This window comes from Lepidochelys kempii, chromosome 5 (assembly GCF_965140285.1).
Source record: "Lepidochelys kempii isolate rLepKem1 chromosome 5, rLepKem1.hap1, whole genome shotgun sequence".
Classification (NCBI taxonomy): domain Eukaryota; kingdom Metazoa; phylum Chordata; order Testudines; family Cheloniidae; genus Lepidochelys; species Lepidochelys kempii.
Window position 1 is genome coordinate 39,480,935 of NC_136384.1, and position 15,469 is coordinate 39,496,403.

Here is a 15,469-nt window from a genome sequence, read left to right on the forward strand (position 1 = left end):
CTGATTCAGAGAAAAATGTTTTCATTTGAAAATTGTTGCTACAGACCCTGAAGTATTTGTGGATGCTCTGTTACACAGTGTCAGGGAGTCAGATTCTGAACTGACTGTATGTGTGAAATGTCAGCCCAAATTAGCTTTCTCTGAGTTGTGTAAAGAGGGAATGTAAAACTGATTTTACAGTTTAACCTACCATATATACTCGTTCATAAGCCGAATATTTTTGGTAAAAAAGTGACGCATCAAAGAGCAGGGGTCAGCTTATAAACGGGTCTACACCAAAATTTGATGATTTGAATTGAATATCTAATACATTGTTGTTTTGTGTACCTGGAGCATCTGCAGGCATGGAGCCCTCAGTTCCCTGTAGCCGCGTTTTGCTGTTCCCAGCCAATGGGAGCTGCGGGAAGTTGCGCCACTTCCCGCAGCTCCCATTGGCTGGAAACGGCAAACCGCGGCCACTGGGAGCTGAGGGGCTCTGTGTCTGCAGATGCTTCAGGTAAACAAAACGTCCCGACCCGCCTGCAGCTTACCCTGACTGGCCGGGAGCCGAAGTTTGCCAACCCCTGAAATATAGGGTCGGCTTATGAAAGAGTCATACAGTTTTTACCATTTTTACTTATCCATCTTGGGGGAGTTGGCTTATAAACGAACTGTCTTATGGTCGTGATGGATTATGATGGAAATAGGATAATTACTGAAATAATGGTAAAAATTAGTGTATTATAAAGTGCTGCAATTTTGATTAAATATTAAATCTCTCAAATCCAAATGTGATTTGAAAATGATTTTGAGTGTGAATTACAGTTCTTTGGATAGGTTTTGATAAGTTCTGAGGATGCGGAGGTATATATGTACAGTGTATGTATACTTGTGTTTAATATATTTAATTTGATTTCAAAATATTTTACTGTAATGTAAAACTGGGAAATAAATAGAACTATATTTGCTATGTAATTCTTCTACATTTTTTTGCGTTGTTTAAACTGATGCACTTGCTTCCTCTGTCAGAATTAAAACAAAAGGATGAGTGGTTGAGTTTTGTAACATGAGTGTGAATTCTCTCTTTTCACTTTAAACTGATATTTCTTTCTGACAAACTATAGAGTGGAGGCTTTGGATTTTGTAGTGCTTCATATGAAGTCTCACTTTATCTTTTTATATCTTCAATTTCAATAGAAAGATTGTGTGTTCTAATTAAGTTATTTGGGATGGTTGAAAAAGACCACATTAACCCCATGATGCTGAGTCAGGAACTCATGGTCTGCTAGTATTCAACCATACTTGGAGGCTAACAATGTGGCTTTGCAGGAGAAATAACATTATAGTATAAAAATACCATCTGGTAAAACTCCATAGTTTTTTAAAATTAGTCATTGGCTGTTGCTCTTTTAATAGAAAAGTTAATTGAGCAATTTTTTTAAATCAGGTGCTCTGTGGATGTGTATAGTCTTAAATCCCCACTGCAAGTTGGAGCAGAAGGCCAGTTGGCTAAAACAGCTGAAAAAATGGAACAGTGTGGATGTTTGTCCCTGGGAAGATGGAAACCATGGAAACGAGCTGCCCAATTTAACCAATGCTTTGCCTCAGGGTGCAAATGCTAACCAAGGTGAGTCTGAACAGATGCACTAATTGTAACCTATACTATAACCTGTATATTAATGTATCCCTACAAAATTCTACTTTCTTTCCTGGGACAAGTAACTTTCTCGCTCTTGGGAGTGGGAGTTGGTATGGACAAGTAAAGGGAGGACGAATACAGTTTTATAACGGTAGGTTAGCAAGGGGTGTGTGTGTGTGTGTGTGTGTTGGTGTGTGTTTAAATGTATTTACGAAATAAAATATTTCAAGACCGAGTCATCCCTAAATGTTCCCAACCCCTTTGTTTGTTTTATAAAAATGTTAGTTTTATCTATGCTGCATGTATCTAAGTACAAGTCATGAAATTAACTGAAATATAAAGTATATCATATAAACATTTTTGGTTTGGGTTTGGTTTGGCTTGCTCTTTAAGCTGGTATCACTGCAGACGTGCTTTTCTGAGCTTTTCTATATGTGGTTTTCTTCAGTTGTGAAGCTTTCATAGCTATTTAAAGAGATGCTACTGCAACTAAATGAAATTAGATGTGTTAAAATGAAGCATCTATTTGTGGGATCAGCCCTGTGGTTAACACTCTGCACTGACACAAGATCCCAGGTTCTATTCATGGGGCTGGGACTGCTGCAGGCAGGACACTGTCTTCTTGGAGAGGGGAGGTGTCTTGTTGCTCTGCAGTAGTCTCTATGGCTAATCTAGGAGAGATGTTCAACTTTGAAGAAAGTCCCATCCGGCCCTTCTTGGGCAAAGGATGCTGCTTTGCTAAGGACCAGGGTGGGGGAAATGTCCTCCATTTATACAAGTAAGAGCTCTATTTATATAAGAATATAATATTGCAATACAGAAACATGCATCTGGGAAGCCCCATGTCTACAATATTTGGAACACATATTGATTTCAAATTTATATAAAATGAAGGAAAATTTAATGCCTGCGGAAGAAAAAGATAAAAGCTTGGACTGGTGAGGTGTCTCCCTTGGGTCATTTGCAGTCTCTTGAAAGATACCTGTGAAGGGAATTGTAAAATTTCATTCACTTCCAGATTAACTTTTAATCTCCACCTGTAGCCAGGGAAAACGGGGGACATTCAGCACATAACTCCCTACAAAGATTTTTCTTGTTGGGTTTCCTAATGTCCAGCCCAATGTACGCTGATTTCAGCTCTGACTGACATCTTGGCAGCAACAGAATTCTGCTGCCACATGGAGTTCTCACATAGAAATTCATATCAGTGCTATGATTTGTAGTATACTATGTCTACTTTATTCCAAGTATTTTATACCTTTTTAAAAATTATTTAATATGACAAAGGTAACAACTATTTTAAAGTGTGTAGAATCATACCATGTCAGCTTTAAAAACAAAATAAAAAGCAACACTTTATCAGAGTCCTGCCCCAATACACTGACTGTAGATTCCAGCAGAGCTACATGGCTGAAGTGACAGGTAGAAGAAGCCAATGATACTAGCAGGACTGGACCTCCCAGGATCCAAGAAGAATTTGGGAGTGTGCTGAATTCCTCTTCGTGTGTTTAGTGGGAGTGTTCAATATACATTGCTAAAATAGAAGGCAATTTGACAGTTCTCTTTACAGAGCACTGTCTAGCATTAGTTTTAATGGATGTAGATCTTTTTCTTTTTTTATGAAGGAAAAGTGAATAAGTGGAATAAAAATCATCTGATTTATCTAGTATTTAGGATGTGAAAAATGTCATCTGCAGTCTGCTACTTAAGGAGACAGGGTACCATGAGTGTGAGGGGAGGAATTAGACAGCAAGACTGAAAAATATTGTGAATGATTTATTCAAATGTGAATAAATAAAAGCTGATGACCGCTTTCTGTATTTGTGAAAATGACAGATTCATCAAACAGACCGCATCGGACGGTGTTCACTCGAGCTATCGAGGCATGCGATCTCCACTGGCAGGACAGCCACTTACAGCACATTATCAGCAGTGACTTATACACCAACTACTGTTACCATGACGACACTGAAAACTCGCTCTTTGACTCTCACGGGTGGCCCCTCTGGCATGGTAAGTGGCTAAACCGGAAAGACGTTTCCATGACTTGCTGCTTTGTTCAGTTTCTGTGGCATTATTTTTGGGGGATGGTGGGAAGATGAATGGAAGGCCTGGAAATAGGAACAGAGCCTCCCTTCAAATACTGGTTCAGAAATAACCTTTTAAGTCCCTTCACGTAGCTTATAAATAAATAAATAACCTTTTGAGCAGCATTGTAAAATTGGGGGGGGGGGGTGCGTTACAGACATGAATGTACTTTTTTCTTCCAATTATGTTCTCTGTTTTAGAACATGTTCCTACAGCCTGTGCAAGGGTTGATGCATTACGATCTCATGGATACCCAAGAGAAGCACTGAGGCTAGCAATAGCTATTGTTAACACACTGAGAAGACAGCAGCAGAAACAGTTGGACATGTTCCGGGCTCAGAAGAAAGGTAAATGTAATGGCCTTTGCCCTTCTCTCTTCCCTACAAGGTGACCAGAAAACTAGTATGGAACTTTGCATGAGGAAACTGTATTAGAAGCTACAAAAGTGGCTATGACCTTTAGTAACTCTTCATTACCAGTTTATTTGGCCAGTGAGAAATGTAATGTTTTGGATGTCTAAGATTTTTATTAGAGTGTAAGCTCTTTAGGGCAAGGACCATATCTCCCTATCTCTTTTTGTAATATACTTAGCATAATTGAGGTCCTGATCCTGGTGAGGAGATTCAGGCATTATCGCAATACAAATATTGCTTTTGTGTAATCTTTTAAAAATGGAGCATTTTGTGTGTGGTTGCATGGTTTGGGGGGTTTTTTGTTCCTCTCTCCCTAAGGAGAATTTAATTTGAGCAATGTATTTCTGCGACAGAAAGGATAACAAAATAATTGAAGAAATGCCTAATGTAGAATGAGACTCTTAATAAGTTTTAGTGCTTGTGAAGGATGCTGGATTAATATAACTGGAAAGAAGTTCTCTAATCATTGCTGTCTGTGGTGTAACTTTGTCAGCACTGTCCTAGCAATGTACTTCATCCTTATTTTTGAAGGAATTATCTCATAAGGGTCTAGTCTCCGAAAGGCCTGTTCAGTCCTTGGCCACTCAAATTAATCTAACATTAAGATTAGAAGTAAAAGGGTGGCTTGGACCTGAACAGGCTTCCTCATATACAAGGAAGAAGGAATGGCTTTGTTAAGGAACAGGAATGGAAGCTAGGGATCTTAGTTCTATTCCTAGTTCTTCCAAGGAATCCTGCATTAAAGCTTGTTTTTTAGACTCTAGTCTCCATTTTTGCTTGCATATACCAGGGGTCAGCAACCTTTCAGAAGTGGTGTGCCGAGTCTTCATTTAGTCACTCTAATTTAACGTTTCGCGTGCCAGTAATACATTTTAATGTTTTTAGAAGGTCTCTTTTATAAGTCTATAATATATAACTAAATTGTTGTTGTTTGTAAAGTAAATTAGGTTTTTAAAACGTTTAAGAAGCTTCATTTAAAATTAAATTAAAATGCAGAGCTTCTCCCCCCCGCCCGGCAGTGTGAATGCCACTGAAAATCAGCTTGTGTGCCGCTTTTGGCACACGTGCCATAGGTTGCCTTCCCCTGGCATATACACCTGTGCATTGTGGATGCAGATACCTGTGTGTGATGTGTTTAAACTTTTTTAAGACCTGTGAAGGTGTTTGTACAGAAATAAGTGTGTGAGAGCATAAGCAGAGGACAGCTGGCTTGAAAATTTAACCTTCAATCTCTCTCTGCCTCAGTTTTCCTAACTGTAAAACCAGCCTAGCAGCACTTGCTGACCTTCGATGGGTTCTGTGAAACTACATTCATTTAATGTTTATACAGTATTTTGAGATTCTTAGATTAAAAAGCTCTATATGAGTGCAAAGAACTGTTACTATTACTTGGCAGAATTTTCAGTGAAACCTCATTATGTAACACATCTTCACTCAACATCCTATGGCTTTGGCATTTTCCAAACTGAGCTCTGTGTGTGTGTGAGAGAGAGAGAGAGAGAGAGAGAACCACTGGTGCTGTATAGAGAATCTGCTGGTGGTCTGCAAGCAGCTGACTAGTCACATAGTACTGGTGTTTCTCGTTTCCAGCTGCTAAATTGCCCAACTAGACAGCTAAAATACACTAAATTATTTTCTAACATTAGTTTTCCATGTAAGCAATTGCTGCAGTTGCCATAGGGATGTTATTGTCCATGAGACAGTTGCTGCAACATGTGGTGCACACTGTGTAAGAACAGCTGAGAACACTGTTTTCGTTTGAGATGTCTTTTTCTTTTTCTTTTTTTTTTTTTTTTTAAATGTTGCAACTCTTGCTTTTTTCCCCCTTGGGCTTTTTTAAAAAAAAAAACTTTAGAGCACTCAGAAATGTGCTAGACATCTCCCATATATGCAAGTAAAGACTCGACTCCTGCCCATAGAGTTTTTTGTTTTAGGCCCCAGTTCCACAGACACTATAAGTATGCGTGTAGGTTTATTCTTGCCATTGTAGTCCCACTGACGTCAATCGGATTACTCCAATAGAATCATAGGACTGGAAGGGACTCGAGGTCATGTAGTCCAGGTCCATGCACTGATGACAGGACTCAGTATTATCCACCATACCTGACAGGTGTTTGTCTAACCTGTTCTTAAAAATCTCCAATGATGGAGATTCCACAACCTCCCTAGGCAATTTTTTTCAGTGCTTAACCACTGACAGTTAGGAAGTTTTTCCTGATGTCCAACCTAAACCTCCTTTGCTGCAATTTAAGCCCATTGCTTCAGAGGTTAAGGAGAACTGGACAGTACTCCAGCTGAAGCCTAATCAGCGCAGAGTAGAGCGGAAGAATTACTTCTCATGTCTTGCTTACAACACTCCTGCTAATACATCCCACATGAGTAGAGTTAAACATGTGGATATGTGATTGGAGGATTGAAGCCTTTGTTGGTTGTGACACTGCAAGTGAAGATCATAAACAGACAAGAATAGGTATAATCAAGTACAAGGGTGTCATTCAGAAGGCAGAGAGGTTACTCATGTTGGCATGTGGAAGTCTAAATGGTTACAATAATCTTTTTTGGTTTAATCTTTACTTTCACACACACTGCTTGTTGGTGGAATAATTGTTTTATTTTCTTAGTATGTTATTGATTACAATAAACGTGTCAGTTGAGTCCCAAAAAAAGTCCGCCTGGTCATGTCTTTCAGCTTGAAAATTTTAATTTCTGAGCTGTAGCTGTGCTGCTTGAATAGCTTCACAGATCAGATAAGTAAAAAGCAATCTTTCCAGCATTCGAAAGCTTGACGGTGTGTATTAAGCATGATCAATCTTAGAGATGACACTTTTCCTGTGAAATGGGACAGGAGGAGTTGCAGCTGCAAAGGTATTTGGAGTGGAGAAATGGAGCACAATTATTACACTCAGTGGGTTTTTTATGCAGTTACATATTTTTACCAATATGGCCTTTAATCTCACGTATTTACACAGTACATACATGTCCAGGGGAACCGTAAGTTTAGAATTGCAATCAAAAGGAAGCCACTGTCATGGGAATGTCTGCTCCTAGAAAAGGAATTTGGGGACCCTATAACCTCTATTACCACAGCTGTACTTCCTTCAATTCACTGTGCTAAACAGTAATTTTTTTCATGCTCTGATTGATTGATAGTTGACAGCTATGAAACAAAGTATCCATGGAGGAATTTGTTGCCTTGAATTTAAGAATGACAAGAAACCACACTTTGTCAATTTAAAGGGCAGTTTTTTCTTGTATACAATACCTCATTTAAACCCTTGACTCTGTTTTTTCAAAGAAGCTGTCATCCTGAGTTTATTACTTTAATAAATATTTAGATGTAAGATAAGCTCATATTTTATTTATGAAAATGGAAGACTTTAAAGTATTTTTATTATTTCTTTCAGCTCTATCAGATTCACTTAGAATATAAAAATGGTGCTGCAGTGTTTCTGGATGAGGAAACTGAAATTGCCATTTATCTCACAGAAGTGTTTCCTCTTTACTGTAACTTTTCAGCAAAGATGCTTTCTCTCGCTACTCCCCCCACCCAGGGGACTACATGACTAGCAAATAAGAGTTTTCAAAAAGACACTAGGGTTGGAATTTCTGACCCATGGTGCAACCCTCTGGAGCATGTGGAAAGTAGAGCTGTGTGAGAGCTTCATTCATTTTCCTTTACATGTTTATGAGGGACAGCAAATAAGTAGTCAGAAAAGTACTACTCTGTTTATTTCTGAACACAAACTACTGTGAATTCTATGGATGCTGGACAGAGTGCCCAGGATAATGTCTTGTTTTAGTGTTAATTGCTAAAACTCACCTATCATTTTATATTTATCAAATTTTCCTGATGTAGAACTTCTCCACAAAGGAATAACCTCAATAACTAATCTTGAAGGCTGGGTGGGGCACCCATTGGATCCAGTTGGCACCCTCTTCAGTAGCCTTATGGAAGCCTGCAGGGTGGATGATGAAAGCTTCCATGGCTTCTCAGACTTCACAGGTAAAACTGTTTTTAGGTCTATGTTGTTTGTTTCTTGAGAAATTTTGAGCATTTTATTTCCTTTCCTCTTCAAATTAACTTTAACTTTAAGGAAATATTTGCTTCAGAGCAGAGTATTCCCTATCAAAACATGGGAGACAGTGCTTGAAGAAGTAAATATTTTTTAATGAACTTTAACTGAAAACCACCTTAAACATTGCTAATGATTATTTCAAGCTTGAAGAATGCGTGTCTTTTATGCTTGAAATATCTCTTTAATAAAACTTGGTTTGTTGCTTTGGATGAGAAAATACTAGATCCCCGTTCTAAGAAATTACTGGAAGAATCTAAAAATGATGGTATACCTAGTGTAATGTATGCTGTTTTACAGGGTGATCTTCTAGAACTAACATATAATGAGTTATGTCAGCGGTAGAAATGGGCAATTTTTGTTTTGGTGAATACAAAATTTGCTGAAAAAATACATTTTTCTGTGCATATGGATTTGGGTTGAATTTCACAAATAGTTTTGGCCAAAAAAAATCTGCAAAAATTTTTTTCAAAAAGGTTGATGTTTCATTTTGACACTTTCAAAAGCAAGAGTTTCAACATTTCATTTTTAATCAACAGTTCTGAAACAATTTTGGTTTTTCATTTGGGTGAGAAAAATCTAAAAAAATCAGTTTAGGTTTAAAAACTAAACTAAGTTTTGTGTGTGGATTTTTTGATTGAACTAGGTTTTTCTTCAGTAAACTTCTAATCCTGCACCATCTACTTCTAGAAAAAAAAATTAAATTTAGAAAGGTAAAAATACAGCAAATATGTTTAACAACAAATCACTTTCATGATATGCTTTCTAGCATATGGTCTCCCAAGAGCAGTATCCCTTTTCATTGCTACAGTTTTCTTCCACTTTCCTATAGCTATTTGTCCAGATATATTTTGTGTCTGATGTAGCTTGTAAGCTGCTTGGGGCAGGGACCATATTTTGTAATATGGTGTATCTGTGAAGCTCCATGCAAATCTTTGGTGCTATAGAAGAAAATAACAAGCACACTATAATATGAGAATGAAATGTTAAACAATTTTATACAAACATAATAATGCATTTATTTGTAACTTGTTTGAAATTGAAATTTTATATGTTACCCTTGCTAAGGAACAAGTTGAGTTTAGAGACATTCTGAAATATAATTTACCATATAATAAATAATTGTCTTAATTTTAAAAAATGTATAAATACCTTCATCAGTGATTTATCTAATGTCATAGAGAGTATATTCACAAAGTTTGTGGACGATACCGAGCTGGGAGGGGTTGCAAATGCTTTGGAAGATCTGGACAAACTGGAGAAATGGTCTGAAGTAAATAGGATGAAATTCAATAAGGACAAATGCAAAGCACTCCACTTAAGAAGGAACAATCAGTTGCACACATACAAAATGGGAAATGACTGCCTAGAAAGGAGTACTGAGGAAAGGAATCTGTGGGTCATAGTGGACCACAAGCTAAATATAAGTCAACAGTGTAACACTGTTGCATAAAAAGAGAACATCATTCTGGGATGTATTAGCAGGAGTGTCGTAAGCAAGACACAAGAAGTAATTCTTCTGTTCTTCTCCACACTGATTAGGCCTCAACTGGAGTATTCTGTCCAGTTCTGGGTGCCACATTTCAGGAAAGATGTGGCCAAATTGGAGAAAGTCCAGAGAAGAGCAACAAAAATGATTAAAGGTCTCGAAAACATGACCTATGAGGGAAGATTGAAAAAATGGGCTTTGTTTAGTCTGGAGAAGAGAAGACTGATAGGAGACATAACAGTTTTCAAGTACATAAAAGGTTGTTACAAAGAGGAGGGAGAAGAATTGTTCTTCATCTCTGAGGATAGGACAAGAAGCAATGGGCTTAAATTGCTGCAAGAGAGGTTTAGGTGGGACATTAGGAAAAAATTCCTAACTGTAGGGGGGTTAAGCACTGGACTGAATTGCCTTGGGAGATTGTGGAATCTCCATCACTGGGGATTTTTGAGAGCAGGATAGACAAACACCCTGCCAGGGATGGTCTAGATAATATTTAGTCCTCTGAGTGCACGGGGCAGGATTAGATGACCTTTCGAGATCCCTGCCAGTCCTATGATTCTATGACTAGCAAGCAGATGGATGGTCAAAAAATCATTGACTGTGATTTTGCTAATGGATTTGCAGGAGCAGATCCTACATGGATTCTTACTAACTTCAGTGAAAATCTATGAAGATGTAAGGGTCCTCTCCTTACCAGCCCTTTGCAGGATCAGGGCTTGGGTAGTTACTGAACGGGGTGAAAACTAGGAAATTCAAAGTGCAAGCTGCTATTTCAGCCTTATGAACAGAAAGTTGGGACAGTTGCTATTTTTCATAACCGCATCACTTTAGTATGGAATCTCTCCTTCTTTCCTGAGTTTCCTGGCTTTTGGAAGTTATTGCAACTTTAATGTGTTTTCAGTATAGACGCATGGCTTCATTTTTAAATGACGGTTGCATGCATTTCTGTCCTAAACAATTGAATGGAAGCTCCCTATTGATTTACAATAGGGCAGTGTTCTTTTATCTTAACCTTTTAAAAGATATTTGAAAATAGATGGTTACCAAAACAGAAGAGTGATTTTTAGTGGCACCTTTCAAAGTTTATACAGTAATTCACTTTTTAAAAATTTTTAATTAAAATAACTGGTAAAAGAAATGTTTGAATGTGAGACTGCAGGCCAATTATTGATGAAAATTGTTTGTGATGTATTATTTGTTTTGTAATCCTTTACAGAGAACATGGGGCAGTGCAAATCTCTAGAGTACCAGCACCTGCCTTCACACAAATTCTTAGAAGAAGGGGAATCTTACTTAACGCTGGCTGTGGAAGTAGCATTGATAGGTCTGGGGCAGCAGCGAATAATGCCAGATGGCTTGTATGCACAAGAGAAGGTTTGTCGAAATGAGGAGCAGCTCATTTCTAAGCTACAGGAAATTGAATTGGATGATACACTGGTGAAGATCTTTCGAAAGCAAGCAGTCTTCCTATTAGAAGGTAGCTTGAAATAGATTGTAACTGTTTCTTTAAACTTTTGTAATTTTAAAAAAAAGTATTCCTGTGGGAGTTGACTTATGTACTTATTTTAAGATTTTTTTAGAAGTATAATCACTCCAGTTAAAGATCTTCCTTCAAGCCTCTAATCATAAAATCTAAAGTACTTCAAAATATTGCATCATTGAAAAGATAAAGCATCTTGCTGACCTGTTGTTCCTTGCATTTCATTTTTATTGCATTTGTGCTTCAAATTAAATTTTAAGTTATTCATAGTTTTGGTGTCTGTTTTGGTGTCCTAATGATGCAGTTCAGGCTTACAAATGATAAAGGTATTGACGATTATCAATTGTTCTCTGGTAGCAAGATTCTAAATATGTCACTTGCAGTCTGACAAAGTACTGATAGCCTTCTAAATGAACAAGGGTTTTATTGCTGTCCAAGACTAAATGGCTCAAATGATTCATTTGAGACAATTGGTTCAGAAACTGAATATTATGCATTTTGGATATAGTTATGATAAAAGTGATGTATTCATAAGTTCATATCATGTCTAGTCAAACATAAAAAGTATTAGTATTTAGGGCTTGATTTTGAAAAATAACCTCTGATTTGTTGACTGAAATTTTGTGGAGAAAAATAATTGTATCACTTAAGTATCATATCTGTTATCTGCAACCCAATTAAGTGCTGAAAGTGTGCAAAATTGCATACACATTTACTTGTATGCTTTTGAGACTAAGACTTTGATTTTTAGAAAGGCCTAAAATATATTACTTTAAGCTCCTTTTTAGTGAGCAGGTCATGGTTTTTGTACTGGTTGGAAAGAGCATCAAAGGAAATCCTTGAAACATAGAAATGTAGGGCTGGAAGGGACCTTAAGAAGTATCAAGTCCAACTAACTGTGCTGAGGCAGGACCAAGCAATCCTAAACCATCTCTGACAGATGTTTATCCAACCTGTTATTAAAAACCTGATGGGTATTCCACAACCTACCTTGGAAGCCTATTCCAGCACTCAACTACTCTTTTTAATTAGTTTTTCCTAGTATCTAACCCAAATCTCCCTTGCTGCAGATCAAATCCATTACTTCTTGTTCTGCCTTCCGTGGACATGGAGAACAACTGATCAGCCCTTTTTATAATAGGTCTTAACATATTTGAAGACTGTTATCAGGTCTCCCCTCAGTCTTCTTCTGTCAAGACTAAATGTGCCAGGTTTTTTAACCTTTCCTGATAGGTCAGGTTTTCTAAACCTTTTATCATTTTTGTTGCTCTCCTTTGGGCTCTCTCCAGCTTGTCCCCATGTTTCCTAAAGTGTGGTGCCCCGAACTGGACACAGTAGTCCAGCTGAGGTTTCACCATTGTTGAACACAGTGGGACAATTACCTCCCATGTCTTACAGACAACACTCCTGTTAATACGCCCCAGACTGATGGGCCTTTTTGCAACTGGATCACAGTATTGACTCATTCAATCCACTATAATCCCCAGATCCTTCTCAGCAGGACTACCACTACCCACTTATTCTCCATTTTGTAGTTGTGCATTTGATTTTTCCTAAGTGTAAAGTACTACACTTATCTATATTGAATTTCCTCTTGTTGAATTCAGATCAGTTATCCAGTTTGTCAAGGTCACTTTGAATTCTAATCCTGTTCTTCAAAGTGCTAGCAACCCCTTCCAGCTTGGTGTCATCTGCAGATTTTGTAAGCATAGTCTCTACTCTATTATCCAAGTAATTAATTAAAATATTGAGTAGTATCAGACCCAAGACTGACTCCTGCAGAACCTCACTACACAAATCGTCCCAGTTTGGCAGCAAATCATTGATAAGTATTCTAAGTATGGTCTTTGAACCAGTTGTACACCCACCTTATAGTAATTTCATCTAGACTGCATTTCCTTTAGTTTGCATACGAGAATGTCATGGGACTGTATCAAAAGCCTTACTAAAATCTAGGTATATCACATGTACTGCTTTGCCCCATCCACTAAACCAGTAATCCTGTCAAAGAAGGAAATTAGGTTGGTTTGGTATGACTGGTTTTAGACAAATCCATTCTGGCTATTCCTTATTACCCTATTATCCTAGGTGCTTACATATTGATTGTTGAATAATTGAGGAGTTGTAGGGATAATGTGAATATTCAGTGTTTGCATGAGGGCCCGGTGATTAAAGTTGAACAGAATTTTTTGGGTGAAACTTTTTTACAGCAAAATGTAGGTTTGAGTAGAACAAAACATTTTGTGAATTCATATCTAATTGGTTGCATTGTTTTTTGTTGGAAAATACCCTATACATTTTGAAAAATTTAAGCATTCCCTTTGTTCATTTTTTTTTTAACCAAAAGATTTCAGCTTCTCATTTGAATTTAATTTTTAAAAAGGTAAAATGAACTCTTTTGTAATGAAGTTGGTCAGCCCAAATTTTTGGTCATTTTGGTCAGCCCAAACTTTTTTGTTCAAACTGAAACCCAGTTTTTTTTGATTTCTTGGTTTGTTTAGTGAAGCAAAAAATCTGTTGTTCTCACAACTCTACTGGTGATGGCTGTTGGGGAAAGCCTGAGGGCTGAATATTTAAATCTGGGTGCTAAATTCATTGCCTCAGAACAATGAGAAAAGCTTTTCATGCAGATGGTAAGCAAGTTTGTCTCCTGAAAAATACTTTGAATGAAAGATTACACATGAGAATCCAGAGCAATACACTATTCCTCCTGAGGCTGCACTAAATCCCAGTCTCTGACAAGTCAGAAGAGCCAGAATTGTTGCTGGCTGGTTCTGGAATCCTCTCTCCCCTCCTCATCTCATATTGCTGTGGAACTGCAAGGCTACTGCTGGCCTTTGGATGTAGTAACAGGAGATCTGCCAGGATCTGTGGCAGACATGGTTTCTGTACTTCCTGTACCACCTTTCCATAGCTTGGCCTCTATGAACAGTGGAACTACACCATTTACTTAGTACTGGGACCTCTTGTGACAGAATGGCTTCTCAAGCTTTCCCTGGTGTCTGTTACACACTTCTGTGAATGAAAGGATAGGCTTTCAGATCATTGTTTCTCATCACGATTTCTGAGAGCAATAAGCAAGTGGTCATAGCAGGAAATCTGTAGAGGTTAAATGAATAGCAATATGCTTCTCTAGTACACAGTTACGAGGAGCGGGTAAGGAGCTCTTGCATTGTTGTGTGCTGGAAAATCCTGACTGCAAAGAGTTCAGTACATTCAAACAATTTAGGCACAACTAATGTCAACACACAAAGAAAAACTGAAGTGATTTAAGATTTTAATCACATCAGTTGTGTTTAGTGAGTCTTTCTTCATAATTAGCTTTAACAAAAAAGAGTTAGTAAAGCAATAGGAAGATGACCTTTTGGATGTTTAACGTAGATTAATTCACACTGTATGTAGCTACCGTTTAAGTGCATGGAAAAACAGGAGACTAAAATTTGTTGCAAGGTATATTCTGTTTTAATTTTTTGCTTAATTTAACTGCAAGTCTTCAGTGTTGCTGAAGCTTCTGATTTTTATCAAGAATCTTATGATATTTGGTGGATGTCAACTGGAAACTGATCTTTTGGGGGCTCACTGTAAAATGTGTTCCAGTCTCCTCTTGATGGTGCTTGAGAAATATTAACTGTTTTAAACAAAATTTGAACAGTAACTTCTTCCTGTTGCTGACTGCCATTCTAATATTGGGGAGTCCCCATTCTTGGTGTGAAAAATATACTTTTCTGTAAAATGGTTACTGCCTAAAGTAGTCTCACTTAAACTGCAGATTTTAATTAAAAACTTTGGGAAAAGAATTTTAAATACATCTATAAATTTAGAAGTGTTCTGTGACCCATGGACTGTCTGAATCCTACAATAAGCCCAACAGGATACCTCTTCTTTTATGTTTTTATTTAGCACTGACAAAGCAAGAGCTTAGATCTGATCATTTGTAAGGCCCCCACGCTACCATGACTATTGGAATATTTTCCCTTTGAGTTGGACATTTTTTCTTTCTGGGCATATTAACGATTTATAATTTAAACCCGTTTTTTAAAAGGTCCAAAAAATGGTGGTGTGTGTTCGACAATGTGTAAAATCTGTCCCCTCTCTCTCTCTCTCTCTCTCTCTCTCACACAGCTGGACCATATAGTGGTTTAGGCGAAATCATCCATCGAGAGAGTGTTCCAATGCACACATTTGCCAAGTATCTCTTCACCTCTCTCCTACCTCATGATGCTGAATTGGCATACAAAACTGCACTGAGAGCCATGCGGTATGTATTCAGACCTCCTCTAAAAAAAGAAAAACAAAAATCCAAGTCAG

General features: G+C 37.6%; 1 protein-coding gene across 3 annotated transcripts in view; it reads left to right on the plus strand.

The window, feature by feature from the left end:
• Positions 1 to 15,469, plus strand: part of ZSWIM6 (zinc finger SWIM-type containing 6) — a 164,475-nt gene that overhangs the window by 127,648 nt on the left and 21,358 nt on the right. For 2 of the 3 annotated variants that reach the window (XM_073344030.2, XM_073344032.2), the window contains exons 5-10: positions 1,427 to 1,606; positions 3,455 to 3,631; positions 3,907 to 4,053; positions 7,976 to 8,122; positions 10,898 to 11,158; positions 15,284 to 15,419. In XM_073344030.2, coding sequence (XP_073200131.1) covers positions 1,427 to 1,606; positions 3,455 to 3,631; positions 3,907 to 4,053; positions 7,976 to 8,122; positions 10,898 to 11,158; positions 15,284 to 15,419 — 1,048 coding nt within the window. The remainder of the gene's footprint in view (positions 1 to 1,426; positions 1,607 to 3,454; positions 3,632 to 3,906; positions 4,054 to 7,975; positions 8,123 to 10,897; positions 11,159 to 15,283; positions 15,420 to 15,469) is intronic. The other variant, XM_073344031.2, reaches the window with a different exon arrangement.